At 39.7% G+C, this 13,988-nt stretch overlaps 1 protein-coding gene and 2 long non-coding RNA genes across 3 annotated transcripts; 2 read left to right on the top strand and 1 right to left on the bottom strand.

The window, feature by feature from the left end:
- The first annotated feature begins 971 nt into the window (after positions 1 to 971).
- On the top strand, positions 972 to 1,779 carry LOC112199255 (probable ribose-5-phosphate isomerase 2). The gene is made up of 2 exons (XM_024340296.1): positions 972 to 1,330; positions 1,554 to 1,779. Exons 1-2 carry the CDS (start codon positions 972 to 974, stop codon positions 1,777 to 1,779), a joined length of 585 nt encoding a protein of 194 aa, XP_024196064.1.
- A 5,873-nt stretch (positions 1,780 to 7,652) lies between these two features.
- Positions 7,653 to 9,269, bottom strand: LOC121052408. The gene is made up of 3 exons (XR_005808973.1): positions 9,102 to 9,269; positions 8,937 to 9,017; positions 7,653 to 8,423 (listed from the first exon to the last, which is right to left on the bottom strand). It is a non-coding gene; the product is annotated as an uncharacterized LOC121052408 (long non-coding RNA).
- A 1,479-nt stretch (positions 9,270 to 10,748) lies between these two features.
- LOC121052423 lies at positions 10,749 to 13,766 on the top strand. The gene is made up of 3 exons (XR_005809013.1): positions 10,749 to 10,802; positions 11,075 to 12,115; positions 13,629 to 13,766. It is a non-coding gene; the product is annotated as an uncharacterized LOC121052423 (long non-coding RNA).
- Positions 13,767 to 13,988: the final 222 nt, after the last annotated feature.

Below are 13,988 nucleotides of genomic sequence, written 5' to 3'. Positions count from 1 at the left end.
ATGGTAAAATGGTATTAAAAAAATAATAAAAAACAACAAAAAAAACCTTAATGGGGGTATTAGGGAAGACTTCCTTAGAGTGTTTTGGGTAGGAGGGAATTAAAAAACTTAATGGGGTAAGTGGAAAAAAAATTCCTAGAAATGGGGTAAATGGACAAAAACCCTTCGACAAAAATTGGTAGCTTGAGCTTTGACGGTTAGGGGTCGAGAAGAGCGAGCAGAGTTTGTATTTGTAAAATTTTTATTAAAAAAACTCGAAGAGAAATAAAAAAGAAAAGGATGAGAGCGGAAATTCTAAAACGATAAGATGAGAAGTGGAAAAGAATTCCACAACATATAGCTTGATTCCACAACACAGGCACATGGAAAAGTTAGAATGAAAGATGCAAGTTATCCAAGTGGCAATTCTATAAGAATAAAGGAATAAAGTTTTTTTTTTCTTTTTCTTTTAACATTGAATAAAGTTTTTCTTAAAGAAAAAAGTTGGAGCCTACTAATTAGCAATGGAGCATGAATGCTCCTCAAAAAAAAAAAAATGGAGCATGAAATGATAATTCGAGTATTCAATCTTAATCTTGTTTAATGAGGGGTTTTTTGCACCAACAATGTCTGAAGACTTGGGTGACTGACAATATGATACCCGAACTTACAAAGTTATCAAAGTAATACCCAGACTCAATTTTTCGTATCTCCGTCATACCCGCGGCCATTTTCCGTCACGGAGCCATTAACTTTACCACGTGTGACGCACGTGAGTCGCAAAATGAGGGCAAAAAGACTGATTTACCCTTTATTTGACATTTTACTTATTATTAATAATATATACCTATTTACTTTTTTTTTATCTTTTTTTTTTTTATCCTCTCAACCTCTCGTCTTCTTCCTCTGCACTCTCGCCCAGTCCCCCTCCCTTCAACTTCCTCTCTTCAACTTTTTCTTTTGATCTGACCAAGAGTTTTAGCGACGCACAAATGGATCAAACTAGTAAGACCCTTTTCTTGCCTCCTCTCTTTACCAATTTCTGTTTCAGCTCTTCAATTCTGACCCAAGACGAGTTGAAGAAAATCACCGCCTACAAGATCGTCGAGTCCGTCATGATCTTTGTCCTCGGCTCCGGCTCCACCGTCAAACACGCCGTGGATCGCTTGGGTGAGCTTTTACAACCGGGAAAAGTTCACAACATCATCGGAATTTCCGAGAACACCCACCAACAAGTCACCTCTCTTAGAATTCTATTATCCAACCTCGATGGCTACCCAATCCTCAATCTCGCTATCGACGGTGCCGACGAGGTGGACCCCCACCTCAACCTAGTCAAAGACCGTTGCGGGTACCTCTTGAGAGAGAAAATGGTGGAGGGTGCATGTTAGAAATTCGTGCTTCGTTCAAGAAAATGAACGAATCAAGGATTGCTGAAATTTTCTTCTTTTGCTTTTTAGCCGGGTTCAAGAACATAAATATGATGAATTTCTGGGTTCAAGTGTTGCAATCTAGTTGTTTTCTTGTCCTTTGAATCTGTTTTTTTGTCTAACCTTGATGCTGGGGGTGTCTAGCCTTGATAATTTGGATGATAGCCTGAAGGGGAAGGTTTTGGAATTGAAGGAAGAGTTGGGCTCTGAATTTGTTAGTGTCCTCAAGTCCTTGGGATTGGATGTGGAGATAAGATCAAAAGAATCAATTGAGCAAACTTTGCCCTCAGAAGTCAAGGCCAAGATTGAAGTAAAGGCCAGATTTTTTTCTGCTGGGTTCAAGAACATGAATGAATCAACATTGTTGTGATTCTTTTTTTGCTGGGTTCAAGAACATGAAGATGAAGAATTGTTGGGTTCAAGTATTACCAACATGAATATGCTGATGTGGTAGCCTTCAATGGAATTATAGCAGATCTGTTGATCAAATTTACTTGATTTTGTTGTTTGAGTTTGTACTGTTGATCAAATTTTCTTCTTTTGTTGTTCTTTAAGTTTGTATCAATTGATTGGAACTCTAGAGAGAGAAAGATGGCATCATAATGGTTTGTTGGGTTTAAGAAGATGAACTTGAATGGGTTCAAGAACATCAACGTTTGCTGGGATTTCTTTTGTTTTTTATGGTTGCTTTTTGCTGCATTTAAGATGATGAACATGGTTGATAAAAAAAAAAGAAAAAAGATGATGAACATGGAGTTTCTAGAGGAGAGAGAAAAACTAGTTATTTTTAATTTTGAATTTATTTATTTACGGTTTGATGGAGTGAAAAAGTCTTTTTTGCCCTCATTTTGCGACTCACGTGCGTCACATGTGGTCAAGATTAACGGCGACGTGACTGAAATTGACCGCAGGTACTACGTTGATAAGAAAAATTGAGTCTGGGTATTACTTTGATAACTTTGTAAGTTCGGGTATCATATTGTCAGTCACCTAAGTCTCCAGACACTGTTGGTGCAAAAAAACCCTTTAATGAGTGCTAACTAAGCCTTCCACCACTGTCTTAATAAACTAATAATTTGTTAATCCACCTCAAATTAGTTGTTAACAAACATTTTGATTTTTGACTGATGGACCAGCTGCCCTCTTCGGATGCATGCAAATTTAACTATTTTTTTTTTCTTTTCTCCTCTTTTCTAATTCTCCAAATTGTAATTATAATAACTCATTGATAATGATAAAATAATCATCTAACATTGCAAATACAAAGAAAAATCCTAGAGGACTCCGCTGTGTATACTAGTGCCTGTCCGGCTGCGCCTCGGCACCGGCGACGGCCTCTGGCCTAGCCGGTGGCTGTTGGGTGAGGTCGGACGGGTGTTTTGCTTCAGGGTTGTGTTTCGGTTTCGAAGGATTGGATCGGCAGTTGTCCGGTTTCGTCTCTATTGGCCGAAGGAACTGGCTGCGTTGTGGAAGTGGGCAGGGATCAGAGAAGGAAAGGGAGTTTGCTGGGTCGGAGCGGCGTCTGTTGGTGGACATTCGTCAGCCGGCCGACTTCGATGGTCGGATGGAGCAGATCGACAGTCGATTGAGGGCTGGTTTGGACGATCGATCCGGATCCTTTTGCAGACTTTCCAGATGCCGGTTTATGTTGGGCGGACTGAGACGCTCAAAGGTGTTCGCCAATGGTTGGACGATTAAGGAGGCGCGACGGTGGCCCGACATCGGTGGTGGGGTGGCGGTCTGTGTGGCGGGGCGACACAGCTGGTGATTTGGGCCGGGCGGGTTGGATGCATGGTCAGATCGATCTCCGGTCGGGTTCCGGTGGGGTGTTACAGGGGTGGTGCTATTGGGTGGAGTGGTGAGGCCGCGATCGTGGTAGATGTGACCGCAACGGAGGTGATGTGAAGACAAGTGAGGTGTCTCGGTTTTGGTGCCAAGGTTTGGACGGCGAAGGAGCAAGGGAACTATGGTCTCGGCGGTCAATGGGAGTCGGGATGATGGAGCTGCAGTTAGGCCGAGTCTGTGGTTTTGGGCCCAATCTGGACCCAATCTGGGAAACAGTGTTTTGGTGTTTTTTTCTTTCATTGTTTTAGGTCGGGTGCACTGCAGGTGGTGGCAGAGACAATCATCACTTCGGCCTTCCTGAGGGTCGTTCCTGCCTAGTTTTGTGTCAGCACAAAGTCTGCATGTGGCATAGACGAGCATTAATGGCTTTCTAGGAGGTCTTTCCTGTCAGGAGTTGGGTTGGAAGTGATGGCGCTTTGGAGTAGTGGTGGGATGACGGTGTTGGGTTTTCCTTAGTCCTAGGTCTGACTGTCCAGAATTCCCTTTGATCGGGTTCGAAGCAACGACGAGTGTTGGCTTGGTCGATCAATTGCTGGCCAGGTAGATTCTGGGCGTGGGAGTTGGTGTTCTTGGCTGAGTCTGCTTCAACACGTTTTGTTATTTTTGCCACTATGTCTGGTGCCAGTTTAGTTTTTTTAGTTAAGTTTTAGTATGTTTGGAGTCGGGGCCTAGTTTGGCTTTAACAGTGCGTCAGTATAGATGTCAAGTTTGACGTCTAAAGTGGGAAAAGTTTCGGTTGAAGCTTTTATCTCCCATTCTCATTGTAATCTTCGTTTTTATTAATGAAGTTCTTATTTGATCAAAAAAAAAAAATTGTAATTATATTACTCAATGGACTTTCTAATATTGGTCCGACAAGAGATAGTGCAGACCTGCAGTAGCAGAAGTGAACTACCTTTCCTCTTGGTGGTCCGCGACTCTACGGGTTCCATCGTGGCTGGTGCATGCAGCAGGTGTAACAATGTTGCATCCCCTTTCATGGTTGAGGCATTAGCTGGTAGGCTAGCATGTAAGCTAGCTCTTGATCATCACCTATCTTCTCTGGTATTTGAGACGGATTGTTTGCAGCTAGTGCAAGCGGCCCAAGCTGAAGGTGAGGACACTTCCGAGGCTGGGAGAGTTGTTGATGACATTTCATTGGCTATGTTATCTCTGCGTGGTTCTAGTTGTATGTGTATTGGGAATCCAACAGGATTGCCCACAAATTGGCAAGAGGTTCTCTAGTTTCGGGATTGCAAGCTTTCTAGAGGGGAGTTGTCCCTTCGGCACTTGATGATCTCTTATGTAATAACTAGCTAGTTCGATCATCAATAAAAGTTTGTCATCCTTCCGATTAAAAAAAAACAAAAACAAAAAAAAACCAAATAAACCTACATTTTCTCTTGGGAAAACTACTTCACATACTTGAAGAAAATTTGATGAGCCGCCTAGTATTTTCACCTTGTTTAGTTAAGCAAATTTAGAGTGTAGTAATGTTATTTTCTTTTACCTCCTCGAATTATACGCCTAAGATCGTTTGTGCCCTCGAACTTCCAATTTGATCACATATGTGATATGTCTTTATACTCTCCATTACACTCCATCATAGTCATTAGTAAACTAATTTGACAATTTTTTCTAAATTGGTGACGATGAGAACTTGCGGTCAGTTTTTAGCATTGGCATGTAAATGATGTGTTTCTTGCATGATTCAATTAAGGCCAAAATGTAGTTTGAGTGGGCAACAAAATATAATGAAATTGATGGATTAGTTAAAAATTGGTGATGATGAGAACTTAGGGTCAGTTTTTAGCATTGGCATGTAAATGATGTGTTTCTTGCATGATTGAAGGCCAAAATGTAGTTTGAGTGGGCAACACAAGATAATGAAAATGATGGATTAGTTAAAAATTGACTATAATCGATCAAATTAGAAAGTACAAGGACATAAGCAATCAAATTAGAAGTTTGGGGTACTGCCGATTTTAGATGTAAAATTCAGGGAGGTAAAATGATTTTAACTCCAAGTTAAAGAACACAATGATTTAGTACCACGCCCATTAATGTTATGTAGGAGTTTCTTTTCTGAGTTCAAGTACTACTGTTGTCCTTCCCCGGGCTGCATGGTTTTTTGTATTTGTTTCATTGAAGTTTATAGTGTGATTCATGAACTTTACCCTTGCAAATTGAATAGAGAATACAGTTACTTAAAAATATATATAGTGCAGTATGTGTGTGCTTCACTTGTATGTCACAGCCTTAGCTTATTATATCATAAATAAAGATTTGAGTTTTTCCTTTCCCCTAGCAATGTGGTGCTTAATTTTACTCGAAGTTATGAAATATTGTTTCCATAGGAGAAGATTTGCAATGAAACAAGAAAACAACATTAGCCAGTCAAAAAGTTACAAGGAAATCACCATGTGATTGCTGCATGGACAGCCTTCATCATCCGGAAGCAGAAAAATTTATTCCTTATTTCCCTAGTTCTGAAGATATCTAGCTAATACTTTGATGTCTCTTCAATGACTGTCATTGTTATAGAAGTAGCCCAAACTCAAGTCTATGCCTTCAGAACCGATATTTCCATTTTCTCCTTGATCAGTAAGAAGGTATTAAGACTGCAATCAAGTTTACAAGCTTAATGAAAATGTGAAAAACTGATTTACTCTGCAGATTTCTCTACTTGTTCACAGCTCTGTTCCATTCACTGTTTTTCTGTACCTAAAGCTTATTTTAGCTTATTGGATGAGAAAAATAAAATAAAACATTACATGGACACAAAACTAAGAGATCGAGTGCTTGTGAGCTTTGGCTGTATTTGGGGTAGGCCTGGCATTTAAACCCGTAACCCGCAAACCCGCACTATACCCGCACAAACCCGCCCGTTTATTAATCCAGGCTAAAAAAAGCCCGCACGTAAAAAACCCACAAATTAACTGGTTTTGCGGACTAAACCCGTTGGAACCCATTGGAACCCGTTAACTCAAAATCCTTCCAAAAAACCCATTTCCCATTACCCATACGGGTTCCCCATTTTTATTTATTTATTTATTTTTCAACCAGGGCATTTTTATAATTTTTCTTATTCCCCGTGAGGATCCGACAGTTGGATCTTCGTATAATTGTGAAAAGACGATTCAAAAGGAGATCCGTGAGGATTCGACAGTTGGATCGTCGTATAATTTTGTGAGGATGATTCTAAAGGCGATCTGGGACAATCCAACCGTTGGATCTTCGTATAATTGTGCAAAGATGATTCAAAAGGCGATCCGTGAGGATCCGACCGTTGGATTGTCATATAATTTTGTGAGGATGATTCTAAGGGCGATCCGGAACGATCCAACCGTTGGATCTTCGTATAATTTTGAGAGGATGAACCTAAGGGCGATCCGTGAGGATCTGACCGTTGGATCATCGTATAAATCAGTAAAGATGATCATCTAGGTGATCCGTGAGGATCTGACCGTTGGATCGTTGTATAATTTTGAGAGGATGAAACTAAGGGAGATCCGTGAGGATCTGACCGTTGGATCATCGTATAAATCGGTAAAAATGATCCTCTAGGTGATCCGACCGTTGGATCTTCGTATAAATCGATAAAGATGATCCTCTAGGTGATCTGTGAGGGTCCGACCATTGGATCGTCGTATAATTGTGATTTGTGAATTATTTTTTGTCAAAAAAGGAAAGGAAAAAAAATCTAAAAAGATAGAAAATAAAAAATTTCAAAATAGAAAACCAAAAAAGTTCATATAGAGAAAATGGCAAATGAGGGGGTTATATACATAAGTCTTAACTGGTTTTAATTGCTTTGATAAAAAGTTAAAAAATAAAAAATAAAAAAAAAGTTTACGGGTCTTAACGGGTTCCAACGGAAAACCCGCAAACCCGCCGGGTTTGGCCCGCGAAATCCATTAAGCTAACGGGTTTTTACCGGGTCGACCCGTTAAGAACCCGGTCCATTAAGAACCCGCACCATACTCGCACTATACCCGCACGTTGCCAGGCCTAATTTGGGGCATGTCGTTTACTTTCATGGAACACGGTGCTTAAAGTGAGTTGGAATCAAGTAGATGCCATAGAAAAAGAAAAAGCAAAGTACATTCTCTTTCTATCCAAGATTAGATTATAAGATATGTAGCTAATTGCATCTTCATTCGTCCAGAGTTTGTCTATAAACATTAGTTTTGAAGATACCATAATCATTTCTTCTTTAGCCTACTCAGCTGTGTTAGTTTGCTACTTGAACTTAAAATACACAGAAGGGACTAAAGTGTGAAAAAATTACGAGTGCTAGTGTTGAAATGAAAAAAATACATACCCAATTACAATGAGTTTCGTCCACTGAAAGAAAATAAGAGTGCTTTAATTTAAGTAAAATTAAAAACCTTTTATTTCAAGAAAAATAGGGGACGAGTTTGATAGCTAGTGAAACTCTAAACAAAAGAAATAATTAAGCTGCTTATATTGGGTTCGCAAAGCATCTGACTTCTAGCTTGTTTGAAAGTCTAGACAAGAAATTGAAAAAGAAGTCGCAGTCTTCACGTCAAAAGTTATGTCCAACTAGTTCACTTCAAGTTGAACTCTAAAACTCTCTATGTTGTATACACAAGCCAAACTCATCTCGAGTGCGGTATATAAGCACCACATGAAGAGCAGAAAAGGGGAGGACAGCAGTGGTGCAAAAGCAGAAGGAGAAAGCAGCAAAGGAGCTTGGAAGACAAAAGGTTCAAACCTCATTCCATCGCTCTCCACCTCCTTTTCTTTTCTGTTGCAGGCCCTCCCCACAACGGCACCTTCGACTGTCAATGATGTCAAAGACAACATGCCGGAGCAGCGTCTCCGATGAACCATGCCGAGCAGCGTCCCGATGAACCATGCCGGGCAGCGTCCCGATGAACCATGCCGGGCAGCGTCCCGATGAACCATGCATGACCTCATGCGGGGCAGCATCCCGATGAACTCATGCCGGGCAGCGTCCCGATGAACTCATGCCGGGCAGCGTCCCGATGACTCATACCGGGCAGCGTCCCGATGAACCATGTCGGGTAGCGTCCCGATGGCCTCATGCCGGGCAGCATCCCGATGAACATGCCGGAGCCCCGTCTCCCAAAGCTGTCATAGGCTCATAGCTACAAACTTCGCCAAATCTGCTGACAACAAAACCATGACTATCCATGCTGCTCTCTGTCAACCACCACAACGAATTAGCCTGTCTCAAATTCCATATTTCTATCCACAAGCACCGATGCCAATAACACAATCGGCGCAAAGAAATTTAAGGGTGCAGCGTGTCTGCTCGTTCACAAAGGACCAAAGCCATTGACTTCTAGAAACTAACGAGCTCTAGCTTGAAGTATGTTGTAACGCAGAAGCATACACCAAGGCCAAACCAAATTCATTCCAAGAGGTTGGCGGTGGTATTCTAGATTGAACTTGAAAGTTTAAACAATGATAACCAATGTGAACAAGACAATTGCAGTAGTTGACAAAGCACAAAGCAAAAAGAAAAAGAGAGAAGGAAGAGTGTGGTGAAGTTGGAGAGGATAAAGCTTAATTATTTAAGCTATGCACAAGACAAAACAGTTAATTAACAATTGCAACCAAGATTGCTTTTGCCAAAGTTGTAAGCCTTTCGTACTGGGTCTGTGAACACAAAGGAAGAAAATTAAAATGTTCAATGAAGACAAAGAAGTTTACCGCTTCACAAAGTTGTCGATTCACAATTGAATTAGGTGATAAAATGAATCTAGCCTCACCTACGAAACAACGGCCAATTTTCTTGTGAAATAAAATAGAAATAGTGTCAGTACTTGGCCTTCATTACAAAGCTGGAAGCGAGAGCTAGGAGGAGAAATTTCTTACCCAATTTCTCACAGGAAGAAGCAATACAGCAAATTTCAAGCTTCTAAGTGTTGAGAGATTTCTTCTAGTCAAAGACCCATGCGTGCTCCCATCTCCAAATCACATTCCATCTTCGGACCCATCTCCAATTCGACTTGGCAGTAGCGCCGAGCTCATGTTCTGTCTGGGTTTTGGGTAACGACGGTGGAAAGAAGAAATATAAGAAGTGAAAAAAGAAGGAGAAAAAGGAAATTGGGAAAATATAGCAGCTGGGCCTCCGCACCACTTTGGGCCTCTATGAAGCTTCTAACGGTGACCCATAATAAATTCGGGTGTCTAAAAGAGAAAAAGAAAAGCTCGATGGGTGCCTCTGATCTTCAGACGAAAATTAAAATGTGCGATTCGTATTTTACTCGACGCTGCGGGTGTCCAAATCAAAAATACCCGAATATTGGTTTCGTAAAGAAAATGCTTCGAGACCCAAATGGAAATCCTTTTGGTACAAAACCAAGAAAAAGACAAATACCCAAAATCGGTACAAAACCAAACAAAATCCAAATGCATGAACTACAGTGGTTTGATCCATTCACATGGTATGTAGGCAATCTAGCGACCCACTAGTTGCAACCACAAATTCAAATCGAATCCCTGACTCTACCAGTCAAATTCAGCCAATCCGAATCTCTGACTCCACTAGTCAAATTCACCCAAACACCAGAAAAATCAAATCATTCCCAAATTCACCTGAACACTAGAAAAATCAAATCATTCCCAAATTATCCAAAAGCAAATTCAAGGGCTCTAAACCCTCACAAATATCTCAAACACAAATCCAAAAATAAATGGGTCATCTACCCATTTGAATCCCAAATGCTTGAACTACGAGTGGTTTGATCCCGCAAGGGTATGTAGGCAATCTGGAATCAAATCATCTAGATGCAACCGCATCCTAAACACTATTCACATCCCAAAATCCAAGTCTTCCAATGGGTCATTCATTCATTGGAACTCTTGAACTACGAGTGGCTTGATCCCTTCCCGGGTACGTAGGCAACTCATTCCAAAATTCGAGTACAGCCTCAAAAACAAACAAACACACATTGGTTTCTTTATAAATGGAATCAAAGGGTGTTCTCTTGTAACAAGATATTGTAATTAAAAGACACATTTTGTCTTGAATGGGTCAAACCCGAAATAATTAAAACTCTATTCTGTTAATGAATACGAGTGAAATTACGTGACATTTTACACTTTGTGCAATTTTTAATCCAACAACTAGTTTGTTGCTTGACTGCTTGAGGTACCATTTAGCAATCTACCCTCTTAAAAATGGATAAAATTAATTTGGTAGCAGAGAATAGAGCATCAATTTTGAAAAGCAAAAAAGTAAATGATTATGTGTAACTTGATTAATGTCAATTGAAGTCGAAGGACCCCGTTAAAAGAGAAATGTAGTAAACAAAATCTGATGTAGCCGAGTGATGATGATAAAAAATGAAACTCAGTAAATCATTTGCGGTGATAATCTTTTTCCATGGCAGAATGCCAGAATTACATAAATTGTTCTCTGTACTTTCAATTATTTTTGCTTCATCGGTCATGAGAAAAAAGCTTATCCTTTGAAGGAGATCAATATAATATTGCCAGGTGTGTGTGGTACATGAGATTATACTCAAGCCAAGCATATGAAGGATGCCTCTGATTGCGTTATTCTCAATCCAAGTATTATTCTCTCTTTCTATGTTCTTTCTTTTTAAGTATTATTCTTTGTTAAACTGGTTATGTACAAATGGGTGTGGTTTTAGAAATAGAAATGACGATGATGGAGCCAACTAAAGTATTGCCGCGAGCTTTTCTACATTTATATATCAAGCAAAGAATTTAATGATTTCTCTCACACCATCTATCTTTGTATAAATTGAGAGTTCATACATCCACAGGAGACCAATGATCAGAAAATCTATCACTTAATTAATTATTATCAAATATGGCAGCTGAATTTCTGCTCACTTTCGCTGCTGAGGGAATTCTGACCAAGGTGTCTTCACTTGCCTCTCAAGAACTCACTCTTGCATGGGGGTTCAAGGCCGAACTGAAGAAGCTCAGGAAGTCCTTATTCATCATTAATTCAAGATTTCTTACACGGCGCTGCCGATCAGAATTCAGAAACCACAAGATCAGGGCAAGGCAGTAGAGGAGTGGGTCAAGAAACTGAAAGACATAGCTCACGATGCCGATGAAGTGTTGGATGAATTCAACTATGAAGTTATCCGGCGCAAAGTGGAACTGCAAAACCACATGAAGAGAAAGGTACTCAACTTCCTTTCTGCCTCTAATCCCCTTTTGTTTCGTCTCAAAATGGCGCATAATATTAGGAAGATCAATGATGCTTTGGTAGAGCTTAAGAATGAGGGAGCTTTCATCAACTTGGTTGCAAAGAAGAGATATTCAAGCCCTGGAGGGGAACGGCCGGATCGGGAGCAAACGGACTCATTTTTTGAGAAGGATGAAAAGGTTGTTGGAAGGGAGGGTGTTGTGTCAAAAATAGTTGAGAGCTTGACCGACTCCAACAATCAGCAGGATCTTTCAGTTATGGCCATTGTGGGAATGCCGGGACTGGGAAAGACGACTTTGGCTAAATCAGTGTACAATGAACCTGCTATAGATTCACACTTCCATAAGAAAATATGGGTGTGTGTATCAAAGTATCAAACACTTTCAGTGTCGATGTGATTTTAAGCCAGATGGTAGACTCTCTAATACCAGAAAAGGCTGGAGTGAAAAGCCAAGATGCATTGCTTAAAGTTCTAAAAGAAGAGCTGACAGGGAAGAGATATGTGCTGGTGCTCGATGATGTTTGGAATGAGGATAGTAAAAAGTGGGAAAGCTTGATGAGTTGTTTGTCAAAGCTGAATTCTACTCTGGGAAGCAGCATTATCATCACCACACGAAGCCTAAGATGAGGAAACACTAGCTTCCTTCAACCTTGTTTATTAATTCATGATAAGCAAGGCTGACCCATATATATTTGCCAGGTATATTGTTCACTGTTAGCGTAATTATCAAAATTGTGACCATGAATAATTTTGTTCCCCTATATTTCAATGTTTTAGTGATAAATATTTATATCGTAAAGCGTAACTCAAGATCGTAGCCTTAAAATTTGCACTTTAGTGAGGCTCTCCCGAACGCGCCTTGATTATGCCTCAGCGATTTAAAACATTGAATAAAACAATGCATTTATTACAAGAAAGAAGGATAGACACGCTTTGTTCTAAAATAAAAAAATAAAATATAAAAAAAGGATAGCGAAAGGTCTTCAGTACACGGCAGTTGAGCTACACAAACCCCGTGCTGATCACGTGAAGGGAAAAATGAGGATGCCGTTAGTGCTTTAGAGGTTAGTCAATATTCAGGTCAACAAGACCATGAAAAGTGAAATGTAGTAAAATTAAATTTTACCACAACCAAAACGAGATTGTGTGAAGATAGAAAGTAAGCTTTCATTTTTATACTTTGTTTTCAGGATTTGGAATTGATCTTTCCTTGAAGGGATATTTCCCATTTGCCCCAGTACTAGCGAAAGTTGCCCAGTCACACAACTCTTTGCTGTGAAAAGACATTGATGTCCTTTTCTTTTTGAGGAGTTCCTTGCTTGTCCCATGCTGAATGTTATTTTGGCTTTTTCTTGCCTCTTGCCTCTTGGATCACTGCTTCGTTTCTTCTTGCCAGTTGCTGAGAATACTATGTTGAGCTGTTCATCTTGATCTTCTTGCTTGAGAAATGAACTTCTTGAAAAGTGTGAAATAGATCTTCATGCTTGAGTCTTATCTTCTATGTTGATGTAGTGAGATGATCGTCAAGCATCCATCATGTTTTCAATGTTATGGAGTTCTTCATCATCGAGATTATTCCAGTAATCAACATCACTTTCTCTCACTTGTTGGCGCTCCTGCTCTTCTTTATACAATAAATCATACACTTCTTTAGTGGTTGTGCTCATATCAACAGTGTACAATTCTCCTGGTCGTGGTACTCCATCCAGGTGTTCTCTGGTGTAGATATTTACAGCATTGGCTTGGTAGATTAATTGCAGATTTGTATCATCAAAGAAATCATCTACTACAAGCTGGGCTGCACGAAATTTGTGAATATCCTCCACTGTTGGTGCCACATCAATTGTTGGTAAAGGAGGTGGCTCTATATAATTACGAAGTGATATGATGACTAGGTGTCTGGCTTTATCATGATATAGACTGGTTCTACGAGGATATGAAGGAATGCTAATTATTTCTAGTCGGATAGTACTATAACCTAACCCTATACTTCCCCATTGCTTAAGATAATGAGATATAGCATACTTAAGGTGATAGGAGAATGACTCTATATGATGTTCATTTTGGACATAAAGACTTTTTAACACTCCATGTTCCATTAGAAAACCTGGAGTAACTCTAACTCTACGATTATCATGCTCAATGTACATTTCACCAAAGTCTCTCATATTAATAGTAGCTAATAGAATATGAAATCGTGCTTTTTCTTCAGGGTGAGAAAATGTATCATGACAAATGACTCCTATACCAGGTTGAGGATGAGATATAAGATTAAAGAGAAAATTCTGGATAGCTACTTGAAGGGAAAGATGCTTATCATGCTGTAACTTGAAGATTTTATCTTTACAATCATGAGGTAAATACTAAAACCTTTCTTTTGCTAGGGCTTGTAAAAAGTAGGGATTTTTTGTTTCTCTTTCTAACAGAGATGCAGGCCAACTACTTTCTTCTTCTTGCTTAATAAACTCAACTGTTTTCTGATAATTTATATTTAGTGTACGAAAATGATCAACTACTGTATCATGCTCATTTTGCAAATTATAATACAATGCATTCAGATTATCATGCTGTG

Source organism: Rosa chinensis, chromosome 4, assembly GCF_002994745.2.
Source record: "Rosa chinensis cultivar Old Blush chromosome 4, RchiOBHm-V2, whole genome shotgun sequence".
Taxonomy (NCBI): Eukaryota; Viridiplantae; Streptophyta; class Magnoliopsida; order Rosales; family Rosaceae; genus Rosa; species Rosa chinensis.
Note: the sequence above shows the minus strand (reverse complement) of the source record. Positions and strands in the feature narration are given on the sequence as shown.

Bases quoted from the DNA above. Each gene is read 5' to 3' on its own strand.
- LOC112199255 (XM_024340296.1), top strand. From the start codon at position 972: ATGGATCAAACTAGTAAGACCCTTTTCTTGCCTCCTCTCTTTACCAAT. The intron at 1,331-1,553 runs GTACCTCTTGAG...GGGGGTGTCTAG, and splicing joins CTAGTCAAAGACCGTTGCGG to CCTTGATAATTTGGATGATA.